Source organism: Vigna radiata, chromosome 2 (genome assembly GCF_000741045.1).
Source record: "Vigna radiata var. radiata cultivar VC1973A chromosome 2, Vradiata_ver6, whole genome shotgun sequence".
Classification (NCBI taxonomy): domain Eukaryota; kingdom Viridiplantae; phylum Streptophyta; class Magnoliopsida; order Fabales; family Fabaceae; genus Vigna; species Vigna radiata.
In genome coordinates, this window is record NC_028352.1 from 22,230,801 (window position 1) to 22,243,922 (window position 13,122).

The following is a 13,122-nucleotide window of genomic DNA, read 5'->3' on the forward strand; positions in this document are numbered from 1 at the left end:
AACATATTACCATGTGAGTTGATACTTATGGTCATTTCACTGGTAGAATATATTTTAAGATAGTATATGTAATTGTTATTTTACATAATTTTATAATAATCAATATCTTTAATAGAGTATTAAAATAATAGTTTGTTAAATATATGTTGAGTATATTAATCTATAATTTAAAGAGTTTTTCTTTTTCACTTTATGAATCTCATCGTATATATGTTATATTCTAAATCAGACGTGTTAGTGTACATTATCAATGAAATTAAAATAATTATAGATTCTATTTATTCCAGTAATTAAAAATAAATTAAATATATAAACACTCTATCATGAGTTTATTTTGGGTTATAACTTTAGTTTTATGTTATATCTATTACTTTTAAGGTGACAAATACAACTCTCTTTTTTTTTTTCACTATTTTTTTGTTTTAAGTTATAATTTTGTTATTGGTAATTTAATTTTTTAATATGGACATTAGTAGGTTCGGCCCAATCGATCAATTACTTTACAACTTATAGTAGTTATTGGGCCGGAACTTGGTTCAGCCCATAATCAAGCGGACAAGTTCTGATTCAGTTATCCATTATATATAAAGCGATTCAGCACTAAGTTTAACCCTAGTTTGCTTCCTCCTTCAGCAGTTGTTCTTCTTCAATTCCTTGGAAGAAGTAGAAGAAGAAGCCGGAGCCGTCATGGTAAGTGACCAATGTTTTTCAGGTTTTCCTTATGAACTTCATTGTCAGATCTCATCATTTTCTGTTTCTTAATATTTTTTTTTTCGTTTTTTATTATTCTCAGGTGAAGTACTCCAGAGAACCTGAAAATCCCACCAAGTGTAAGTTCCTTTTCATTATCATTATTTTACAAAATTGTAATTTTCATTCTATTTAAGTTTTGATAATGATTATTTATTTGTTGTGCTTGTTCACTGGAATAAGAATGATTTTTCTATTAGGGTTGAATTTTAGGTTGATTAAACTAATACTCTGTTTGTCTTTAATGTATTTTGCAGCTTGCAAGGCAAGGGGTGCTGACCTCAGAGTGCATTTCAAGGTAATTTGATTTGTTACCATTATACTAACCCTAATCCTTGTAATTGAATGTGATATTCATGTGCGTACACATTTTGTACTGCTGTTTGTGAAAAACCTGATGGAAAAAAACAGGGGTTTGTCAGTCATGTTGGCCGATATTTAGTAAACTTGAAGGATACAATAATGTCCATTGGTATTTGGTGAACCTTCTTTCTTTTGTTGTGACTGAAGGTTCAGTGAATCATGGAATATATTCTTTTATTCATGCTTATATTAAGCTGTGAATATGTTATAACTCAACACTTACATCCTTGTAGTTTTTGTAAAATTTGTTTGAAAGAATACCTTATGCCTATCTTTAAAGGAAATTCCCTTTGTATGAGTAGGTTCCTTTTGAACATTATAGCTTATAAAAACCTTGGGCTTTAGGATAATATGTTTTACTTTTTTTTGAAAGTAGTGGTGATTGACTTGTATAATTTAATTTTTTTCTCATGTTTTTCTGTTTCATTTACAGAACACTAGGGAGACTGCCTTTGCCATCAGGAAGTTGCCCTTGGTTAAAGCTAAGAGATACTTGGAGGATGTGTTGGCCCACAAACAAGCCATCCCTTTCCGCCGTTTCTGCCGTGGTGTTGGGAGGACAGCTCAGGCCAAAAACAGACACTCTAATGGACAAGGACGTTGGCCCGTCAAATCAGCTAAATTCATCCTGGATTTGCTGAAAAATGCCGAGAGTAATGCTGAAGTATGGCCTTTGTATTATTTCATTTGCTTTACAAAATATTTCATGTTAACTTTTGTAGTCGTTAACTTTCTTATTGCATTGCCACAGGTGAAAGGTTTGGATGTAGATGCTCTTTATATTTCTCATATTCAGGTTAATCAAGCACAGAAGCAAAGACGCCGCACCTACCGAGCCCATGGAAGAATCAACCGTATGTTTCTGAACTTATTCATATATGTGGCTGGCCTAATGGATTACTAATACACTTCAATTTTTGCAGCTTACATGTCATCTCCCTGCCATATTGAGCTGATATTATCTGAGAAGGAAGAGCCTGTGAAGAAAGAGGTAACATTGCCAATCTCTCTGTTAACATTATCTTCACTTCCTTCTTTGTATTAAAATCTTACTTACTGTTGATATTGTAGCCGGAGACCCAATTGGCAACAAGCAAGAAGAAGGGTGCTCTTCGAAGTGGTGCTTCATCTTAAATTGCTCTTGAAGCTAGTGATTGGGGGACTCACCTTAGATTATGTCAGTTTTGAAGATCGTTTACATTTTTTTAATTTGAATATTTGTGATGAGCCGCATTTGAATATTGAACAGCACCTTTTTGTTGAGCATACTATGTTTTAAGTTAATTGAGAACTTCAAATTCAAAAGGTATTTTGTTTGGGTTTTTATTTCATTAATGCTGCTCTTTCTTTCTAATCTGTCATTTTTTTTGTCACTAACCGTCTTCCCATCTCATTGGTGTACTTTTTTTATATATTTTTTTAATCAAATATATTTTTAAAGAGTTTTGTATGGATTTTGTTCTTTTAAATTTGTGGTTATTTATAAATGTTTTATATTGTCAAATCCACCATAGTTGAGTGGATCAATGATCAAATCAGCCAGTGAGTATTTTATTGTTTAAAAATGTGAAATCGACCTGAGTTGTGTGGATTAATGCTCTTCATGGTAATTATAATTCTGTTAAATTCTATTGGTTTTAAATAAACAAGTTTTATTAACATTAATTGCATAAGAGTTATTGTAAATGTTGTTGATCTGTCCGTTCAAGTTCTATGTAAATGTTGTGGGCATTGTTTGTCATAAATAATTGTTACCATGGTTTGAAAGCTATGCTTACGTAAACTGTGTATATTAATTTTTTACGGAAGTATTATTTGAAGATTAATTTTTATTTAAATTTCATTTTAAACACGCCTTCTAATTCTTGAAAGTGAGATTATACTGACTAACAAACTGATGCATATTCATGTTTTAAAGGACTATTTCTATTTGAAACAATTCGTTCGGTATTCAATTTATAACTATTATTATCGGCTACCTCACTTTGTAATATTATAATCTTTCATTTAATCCTTTCTAATTTTTGTTTACTTTTATTATTTTAAAAGTAAAAGAAAAGTGAAAAACTTATTTAAGACTTATTGAAAAATGGAATTCTTGCTCGTTTAGAATTTGACTCTTTAGAAATCAAATTTTAATTAAAAAAGCGTGTTACTCATTAGTATTTGATAGCATGCTATTGAGATCATCTGTGTTATTTTTGTGAAAAAAATTCGATGTTATATTTTTGTGAAAATTTCTGTTTGGCATTGGATGACTTGATATGGTTATCTTCAGCCTCCAACTTTTAAGTTTTGGGATTTCTAGACATGAATTATAAATTATATTATATATTTATAATAAATAATTTATAGTGTGCCGTGATATTGTTAATTTTGAATTTAAATTACAAATCAGACAATTAAGTGATACTTTTGATAGTATTATAATCTTTAACACTTTTCAACATTTGATATTCTTGATGCAAGGCCATGGTGGTGGCCCTTGTGGGTGATACAGTAAAGGAGAGTATTTTATTCTCTCTCTCTCTCTTTTTTATGAGGTGTAGTTAGTAATATTGCAGCTGCGGGAATTAAAAGCCCTTCAATTTTTATCGCGAAAACATTGTTGTGGGTATTAAGTATGATCCAAATGGCCTTAAGTTCTGTTTGTAGCTTTTTGTTTACAGAGAAAGGGACGCTTATAGGGTTGTATTCATGAATCTCCTACAGGTTTCCAAATGTAAGTTTTGGTAATGACCAAAACAATATCATGGGCTATCGCATTTAGTATTTCCCGTGTTGTGTCTCGAATAATCGTAACTATAACTTCAACTCTGATTTGTGTATAGAATCAACTATTTCAGTTATCAGAATTCGAAAGTGTATTGATCGGTGACATTTAAACAAGATTGAACCAACCTGATAGAGATTTGGGTCAAACAAAAACACAAATGAACTTCATTGATAGGAACTTAGCTCACTCCGAGATATACATCGCATGGAAAGCAACTATTTACAATGAGAACTTTGGGGGCTAACGAAATTCTAAGAGTTTTCATTACGTAGCGCCCTTAAAATGGGATCATTTTCCTCATCAATGTCGTCGTCTTCGTCATCATCTAAGTCGTCTAAAATTGATTGGTTAATCCTCTTCCTAGATTGTCTCCTGTGCTTTTTAGGTTCCAACCGTGGTTCCGCTTGCTGAACACCCATATCTCCCATTTTCAACCTGCAAAAGATAACAGGGCGCTTGTCGGGAATATCATAACAATAATCCGTGGCAGATCTTTTTTGCATTACTACATATTCAACGAAATATACTTTTATTGGTATTTCAGCAAATTTATTGTTTTCCCCACATTCTTCAACAAGGAAAAGCAATTTATTAGCTTCTTTCAAGCATGGGCTTACATGCCAGTGCCTTGATAATTATCATAAATAAATTAGAATTATGTCGTGGGATTCATGTCTGCATCTATACATTAACATGTAAAATGATAAGAATAAGCTTTTAAAAATGTGTAAAACCCTCATAATCACAATAACTGCAAAAAATGTTAATTTCACTAATGGATAAAATTCCCAGCATTGAAATCTTTGATCAAAGCACCATACTTTCCAATTAACTGAAAAGCGTTGGTTCGCAATCAACAAAGGCACATCATACCTGACGTCCCCTTCTCTTTTAGTTCCAAATGTCCTAAGTTGGAACTCTTCCCTGATTCTGATTTCATCCAGAAGTTGAAAATAGAATGAATATCTTTCCCAGTCTCCCTTCACAATGCACCCAGGTTCTCCCAGATGCAAGCAATTGTTAAATGAGCATTTCTCGGTCTCCTTCGCACTGAGCATTTTCCTAATCTGAATAAGAAGAAAGATGATAAAATCAATCAATCAAAACAGGAAAAACATTGTTATCCCTGGATTTATTAAAATACAAGTTATGCATTACTAACTTCAGGAAAGGTCTGTGCAAGAGACTGCTTTGTCACTTTCAATAAACTAGGTTGGTTAAATCCAGGAGTATCAGCAAGAAAGCCCCCTCCAGATACTGGAAGCAAAGAGACATGGCGAGTAGTATGCTTTCCTCTACCACTTCTCGTGGAAACCTCCCCAACCCGTTGATCCTCAAGCCACTTGCTTCCAGAAATCTGAAAAGTAAGGCGCATCCAGGGGTGACACAGACATCAAACTCTAGTAGGTAGAGGTAAAAAAAAGAGAATAAAACAAAGAAAACTCACAGGCTCAAACCAATTCTCCCCTTCCGCAACATCAGAAGGATTGCTTCTAAGGGCATTTATCAAACTAGACTTCCCAACTCCACTAGGCCCCACAATCACTGTCGTTTGATCCCTCAACTTGAATGCAAGAAGATCAAGTCCATGTCCAGATTCAACGCTGCAAAAAACCGGCTCATAGCCCCAGCTACGCAGCCTGGCCTTCCACGAACTAATGACCTATGCAAGAACAAAAGCAAAATCAAGCAATAGCTTTAGACCAGAAAATACTAAACGTTGGATTGCGAGTTTGAAACAACTGAAATCTTGGGCAAAAAATGAATTCTCCCATCAGGTGAGTTTGCACCATGGATTTACTTGCATACATCACACCATTTCACTCGGTTGCAAATCAAATTTCCGAGCACAAATTAATATTTGGCATCAACAAGTTTTACCATGACTATCAAGGACCTAACAAAACCCTCTTCTTTTACTTGTACTTGGGATCGAATGGAACCATACTGGAGTTTGCAGCATGCCGAATAAAAACTCGCCAATTCATCAAGTGAAAGACAACAACTTAAGAGCACCTTTCAATTCTATTAATAAGGATTCAAAAGTACTTTTCCTCCAAAAAATAATAAATTCTTTCTTTTACATTTTGTGACTTGAAATTCAAGAATGTGCATTCCAATTCCTAAGTGTTTTTTTCTCAACTTCTATCAACACTATACACAAAAGACTACCACCGTGTTTGGATAGCCAAAAAGATCAATTATTGCCCCCGAACAAAAATCACATTGAAATTTTGAAAAAAGCGGCTACTATTTGTTGCTAGGGCATTCAACATGGAATTGGAATTGATAATGGGAAAATTGAATCCAAACGCAGTATATAGTAAATTGATCTTGGCTTGCAAGAAGCATAATTCATTTTAGTTGTTGTGGATTTGAAATAAATTTATTCAAGCAGTGCCTACACGTCAAAGTTATGACGGCAGAACAAACAACGACAATGCATAGCGCGTGAACCTCACCTCTTGATCCACAAGCTCGGTCTTGTTGAGTGCCAGCGTGAGAGGGATTCCGGTGGATTCAGCTTCGACAAGAAAGCGCGTGAGGGTAAACGGTTCAGGTCTGGGTTGTTCGAGCGAGAACAACACGAGAAGGTGGTCGACGTTGGCAACGGGAGGGTCAAGAATCTCAGAAGATCGGTGGAAGACGTTCTCAATCCATCCCCTGCGATCCACCCAATCCACGGAACCGACAAGAACCTTGTCCCCGACCATGACCCTGCGCTTAATCTTCTTTAACAGCGCCCTCACCACGCAGAGAAGCTCCACCCCGCGGAAGCTTCCAGAAGAAGGAGGCTGGTCGTTTTCGGGAACGATGACGCGCATGAAGTTCGCCTGCGACGCCGCCACGACGCCGATGGCCTGTGATTCCGTGAGCGGGGGGCTGTCTTCCAGGGAGAGGACAGGGGCAAGAGAGGAAAACTCCTTCAACGTTTTTTTCGCCTTCAGAAGGTTGCGGCTCGGGGCGGCTTGCTTGTTAGGGTTTTGCTGCTGCCGGCCGGAAATTGGGAGTGACCGGAAGCGGCGCAGGAGGAGAGGAGCGGCGGAAGCCACCGCGCGGTGCCGGAGCATCGAGAATGATGATGCCAATGACATGGAAATGGAACGGAACAAACGAATCAATCAGCGTATTTATTGCGTGGAATACTAGTGAGTTAAAGAGTTTTAGTCACAGTTTTCAGATCAGTAGAAGGTCATCAGCGTCACCGTTTTGGGCACTTTTTATCGAAACGACGTTTAAAAACCATACTCATCAAAACAAAACGGCACTGCCTCTCCTTCAATCTTCTAGGCACGTCTATCAACAACGCTTTTTCTCTTAAACGACGTCGAGTTCTCCATTGTCAGTACGGCCACCTCTTTTTGTTTATCCTTTCTTGAGAATGTGATGTAATAAAAAGATAATAATTAATTTAGTCTAAATTATTATTTTTTGTAATTTGATTTCGAATTAGTTGTCTTTGGAACTTTTTATATTTAGGTTTAATGGCTTAATAAATTCTTATTTTCATTCCGGATCTTAAATAGATTTTTTTTCTTTTTTATATTTTAGTTAACTTTTTATTTTTTTAAAATTGAGTCAAATAGACTTTTTCGTCAAATTGAAATGACGGTATCTTGATCGTGTGATTTTTTATTTCATGATATTGAAAAATGTGATTGAATTGTATTTTTTTAATTTTTGAATTAAAAAATGAACTAATTTCATTTTTTAATTCAAATATTAAAAAAATATAATTTAAGTTTTTAATATCACATAATAAAAAACTACAGGTATCATCTCAATTTGACAAAAAAATTCTAATTAATTTAATTTTATAAAAATTAGGATTCAACGACAAAAAAAAAAATATGAACTATTGAGACATTAAACCTTTTAATTAATAGTTAGGGTGAATTTTAGTGATATATGTAAGATATAAAATAAAATAAGAGATGTAATCATTATAATAGGAGTGACAATTTCGTCGTCTGATATGTGGTATGTAAAAAGTATACATCGATATTATAAGAAATTCAAGATAATCTTTTTAATTCATCCCCTGTAACATTTGACTTGTATGTCTGTGTATCGGTCAACCTAAAATTATTTATTTTTTAATTTTGTTATTTTAAATTAAGGATTAAATATGCGTTCTAAAATTTCATACAGAATTAAAATTTATTTATATCTTAAACTGTAATATATTTTAGTTTTTAAATTTTAAAAATAAATAAATATAATGTAGTTAACATTCGATATTAAATGTGAAATAATTAGATCAAGAGAACTATAATTATTTGTTTTAAATTTTAAAGATTAAATTATATCAAAATTTTAAGCATTCTAATTTCACGTAAAACGGTTAAAATCTAAAAACTTTTAACCTCTTAATTAACAAACATAATGCATTTTGTAAAAAAAAACATAATGCATTGTGTAAAAAAATAAAATGTAATCATTATTTATTTCAAACAAAATAACAATTATATTTTTAAAATTTTTGTTTTTTTCCAATTGTAATTATTAAGACCTTTTCCATGAAATTATAAATTATTATATTAACATATTTAATAACCTTTATAGTTATACAAATTTAATAATTATAAATCACCATTGTTGATGATGAAAAATTTATCTTGTCACTTAATGGTAAAAACATGTCATTTTTATACAGTTGAAAATTATGTATATCAATTCATCGTTCCATAATTGTCACACACAACTTACAAAATATAAAGCTCAGACCAAAACAGATCAACAAAGTAAAAATCTCATATTTATCATTCTTAAATAATCTCTCCATTAATAATCACGATTAAAAATAATTTAAATATACAATTGTCTCTTGACTCGCTGAAATATTTAAAAAAAAAAAAAAACTGTAATGGAAAATTTGATAAGACTCAGATTTAAGTACATGTGTAATCCAATTGGTTCAAATCAAACATAAAGATACAATTGAAATCATTACTTTGCTTTGACTTTTAAAATTATACACTTAGATACGTTTGAGAAGACTTTTTAAGTTATTTTCCAAATCTTTTTATTAGTTGAAAAGTTGTTTAAGCTAATTAACAGTTTAGTGGATAAACTATTTTATTAGATTCTAACATTGTTATATGTATATATCGAATCAACGTTTAAAAAAACGCTAACTTATATCTTTTAAGTTTTTATATAGCATTTGGATTTAATGTCAACCACTCCATTTTTACACTGTTATAAATATTGTTTACACTGTTTGACACATTTTTGCTGTTTCATTATAACATTTTGATTGATTACATTTGTTTGACACATTTTTGCTTCAATGTTAACTAAGAAACGTACTTGAAACAACAAATAAAGTTTAAAAAAATTAGTAAAAGAAACTAAAACCAGAGTTTTCTAAGGTTGAAGGACTAAATCGTACCACAATTTAAAAACAGACTAAAACCAAAATTGTCTCAGAATATAGGACTAAAAACATATTCAAGCCTAAATTACATGGTTCGCGTACCCATACATACAACTGTTATATTCAAAATGTATTTCAGTCTATATACATTTTTTTTCAGGAAAAAAAAGTGTACGAACTAAAACAAGTTAAAATAAGTGTTTATAAGAATTAGGGAAATTAAGTTCAAACTATGAAAACTAAAATATATGAACTATAAAAAATATTAGTTTTATAAAAAATGACAGGATTTGATGTCAACCACTCCATTTTTTTTTTCCTTTTTTTTAATTTGAATATATATTTTTTTCTCTTGATTAATTTGATAAATACATCTATTTTTTTATCCAAACACTTACATTATCACTTTAAGAATATTTAACAAGATGAGTTCATCTGAGTATTTTAATTATAAGTAAGTTGAACAATATTCATTATCGTATATTCAAAGTATTATTTATTTTAAAATCAATTTTATTTTTAACAAAACATGTTGATAAATATAAAAATATTTAAATTATTTTTAGCCTCGATTTTTAAGTTAGGTGTGAGAGTATTGAGCGTTGTAATAAAAATAATAAATCGCAATTTTGCAATGAACTTGCACTAATTCTTAACTTTCACAAAACTGCAAAACGTGTGGTGTTCTGTTCCGTGAAATCAGTGACAGGCCTAGGTTGCCCGTATTACTGAAGCCCTAACATGGGAAACATTGTAATTCGGACATTGTTCCGATTCTCGGAGCCACTGGTTTTAATTTAGTGGCACGTCCCAATAACACACCAAATATCTGTGATTCTTTGTTTCTTTTGGTTCGGTTTCTGGTGCAACTTATAATCAGACAGAATATGTTATTTGTCAGAATTGAACCTTAAAATGAATGAATAAATAAGAGGTTCTGATGTCTCATGTTTCTTTTCATCATAGAAACACCTAAGAAATATTTCTGGTGAAACAAAATTTATAGTATTACGTAAAATTATTTTTTTTTTGCTTTTTTATTACTGCCATTGAATAAATAAAATTGCAACACACTAAAAACATTTTCCAAACACTCATAGAAAATTTTATTTTACATAATTGTTGTCACTTAAAAATATCCATTACATGGTTAACATGTTTCGATATATATGTGTATAAAGGATAAAGTTAAATTACATATAAAAAAATTCATTAACTTTTTTATTTAATTAGAAAACAAACAATTAAAAGATAGATTCAGACAGTATTATCTTTAACACTTTCTTTTTAAGCATTTTATATTCTATTAATTTTAATTTATTGAGATCCACTAAAATTGGCGGGTTTTAATCAGTTTAATTTGTAACAGAAAAAAATATTAAAAGAAATTTTTTAGGTATGTGTGTTTCATAGAAAATCCTGATAAAGAAATCTCTTTTTTGTCTGGTTGAAATGGTAGGCAGTTTCTATCAATACAAAACACACCTTAAAAGTGTTCTTATTATTCCTCTAAATATGGAAATTATAAAAAAAAATTAATAGATATAATTTTTTGCTTGGTGTAAAAGGATATGAAATTAAGATTTTTTTTTTTCTTTATAATATGAAGTTTGTGTTTGTGTGAAGTTGTAAAGCATCTGCAAGAGATTTCAGATTAATATACAAAGCTACTCTTACTTTGTTTTATGGTCAAATGGTGCAATAATTGGAGTTAATAAAATAAATAAAAGCACGTTTAAGTCTCATTTCTCACTTTCTTTTTGTCTGATTCGCTTCCCATTTGTTTAACTAAATGAATTGATTAAACATTACTCAAAACATTCGTCGTCCGTTGACACTATAAAACAAATTTCTGTATTTATTATTTTTTAATTTTTTTATAAATATAAAAATTAACTTTTTAATAATCAAAATATCCATAATTGTTAACTAATGCATATAATATAAAAAAAAAAAAACATTTCCCCACTGAAATGAGATTTTGGTGTTAAGATTTTATATTATTATTATTTTTTTTCAAAAACAGTTAGAGTCTAACTTATTTCAATGGTTTTTATTTTAACAACTTTACCTGTTTAATTAAATATTTAAAAATGAATTAAGCGCTCTTTAAATACTTTTGTTATAGATATAACTTTTATATAAATTACAATATAGTTTAAATCACACTTTAAAAAGGTAATGTTGTATCGTAATACTAATCAAAGCTATGTATTTTCATCCTTTAGTAAATGATTTACATCTCTAAAAAATCATAGAACCTAAATCAATTATATAAGCATATACTTTCTACATCCTATATAAAATAATTAATTTCCTGTTTTTGGAATGGAGATAGATTTGAATTTAACTAAATTTAAAAGTGAAGATAAAATGTTTTGATTGAGAAAAAGATATTATGATTTGAATATATTAAAATTAAAAGCTTTGTATATAATATGATGGATATAATAAATTAAAAGAAATTTAAAACTTTTAAAAGATTGTAAAAGTTCATCTTTATCACTCCAAATCCTCTTAACCAAATCATACTCTTATTCCCTTTTCAATTTTTCAATTTCCAGTTAAAAAAAAAAAACACTTATAATCAAACACAACATTAAAATTAATAAAAGTTTGTTAAATGTTAAAAAAGTAACTCGGTTATTAAGAAATTAAAAATCTCTACACTCGTAACTTTTAACAATTATTCAAAGTAAAAAAAAAATAGTATTATTTTATTTTATTTTTAATCTTTAACCCACGAGAGCATTAATTAGCAAAAAAAGATTTCTATGAAAAACTAACTTGAATGATGAATTACACATTTAAGAATATCTTTCACGTTTGTTAATTATTTAATATTTAAAAAATAATTCTTATCACGCTTTTTTATAAATATGACCCACCCACTCAATATTTTAAAATCAAAAGTGACTTTTTTACTACACTCCACAACTAGTTTGGGAAGTTTTTAAAAGATAAAGACAACGAATAGTGCATATCACCAACAATGCAACAGGTCAGCTAATCAATTATTATTATTATTATTATTAATATTATTATTATTATTATTATATATTATTTTTTCTATATTCGTAAAATGAAACACATGTACCTAAAGAGTAACAATTTGTCAACGAAACATTTACCACCATTGATTGATCAATTAGCGTAACAATATCTTGACCAGAAATGTTACGACACGAGGTTACTGTTTGTTTGGCACTATAAAATAAACTATTTTCCTCTTACTCCGGAACACGACCACAACCTCTTCCAACACAAACAGGCTAAGCTTGGTTTGGTTTCATCACGTTGCCATTTTCTGGTTTTGACTTGGTCGCATAATGTGAGTGTCTTTCTCTCCTAAAGTTTTCTTCCTAATCCTATAAATATTCTTCGTTTCTTCTTAACACCTTCTCATATCCATTCTCCATACACTCTATCTGTTTCTATGAATTCACCTTCACTTCTTCTTTTCTTCTGAATCTCGATCTTCTACTTTTGTCAGTTCCTCTCTTTCCTTTTCTTTTTCTTCTGTTATATTCCTCTGCTTTCATTTCTCTACTTCAGATCTACCAACATTTGACTCTCTTCCTTCATGCTTGTGTATTGTAATTCTTTCCTCAAGCTTTTTTCAGCTTCCGAGCGCTGCTATTTGTTTTTGCTATTTATTTATATCTGTTATGTTGTTTCTCTGAATTGAAACATACATGTATGTATAATCTATCAGGCTCTGGTGCGTTGTGATGCTTCAGTTTATAAATCAAATTGAATTTACCAATAGATTGTAATATTTCCCCTTCCTGATTCTTGCCTACCGTGTTTATTTTCAAACAATCTGAATTACATCGTTAACCGCTGGTTATTT

At 30.6% G+C, this 13,122-nt stretch overlaps 2 protein-coding genes across 2 annotated transcripts; one reads left to right on the forward strand and one right to left on the reverse strand.

Annotated features, from left to right (window-relative positions):
- The first annotated feature begins 605 nt into the window (after positions 1-605).
- Positions 606-2,448, forward strand: LOC106755565 (60S ribosomal protein L17-2). Its single transcript, XM_014637739.2, has 7 exons — positions 606-690; positions 794-830; positions 1,008-1,048; positions 1,547-1,777; positions 1,865-1,967; positions 2,037-2,104; positions 2,185-2,448. The coding sequence occupies exons 1-7, from the start codon at positions 688-690 to the stop codon at positions 2,245-2,247; spliced, it is 546 nt and encodes a 181-aa protein (XP_014493225.1). The 5' UTR covers positions 606-687; the 3' UTR covers positions 2,248-2,448.
- Positions 2,449-4,030: 1,582 nt separating this feature from the next.
- On the reverse strand, positions 4,031-7,235 carry LOC106756647 (small ribosomal subunit biogenesis GTPase RsgA 1, mitochondrial). Its single transcript, XM_014639147.2, has 5 exons — positions 6,352-7,235; positions 5,337-5,552; positions 5,052-5,246; positions 4,763-4,956; positions 4,031-4,324 (listed from the first exon to the last, which is right to left on the reverse strand). Exons 1-5 carry the CDS (start codon positions 6,982-6,984, stop codon positions 4,141-4,143), a joined length of 1,422 nt encoding a protein of 473 aa, XP_014494633.1. The 5' UTR covers positions 6,985-7,235; the 3' UTR covers positions 4,031-4,140.
- Between the last annotated feature and the right edge of the window lie 5,887 nt (positions 7,236-13,122).

Bases quoted from the DNA above. Each gene is read 5' to 3' on its own strand.
- LOC106756647 (XM_014639147.2), bottom strand. From the start codon at position 6,984: ATGTCATTGGCATCATCATTCTCGATGCTCCGGCACCGCGCGGTGGCT. The intron at 5,553-6,351 runs GTGAGGTTCACG...GTTCTTGCATAG, and splicing joins CCGAGCTTGTGGATCAAGAG to GTCATTAGTTCGTGGAAGGC. The intron at 5,247-5,336 runs GTGAGTTTTCTT...CTTACTTTTCAG, and splicing joins GGGAGAATTGGTTTGAGCCT to ATTTCTGGAAGCAAGTGGCT.
- LOC106755565 (XM_014637739.2), top strand. The intron at 1,049-1,546 runs GTAATTTGATTT...TTTCATTTACAG, and splicing joins ACCTCAGAGTGCATTTCAAG to AACACTAGGGAGACTGCCTT. The intron at 2,105-2,184 runs GTAACATTGCCA...TTGATATTGTAG, and splicing joins AAGAGCCTGTGAAGAAAGAG to CCGGAGACCCAATTGGCAAC.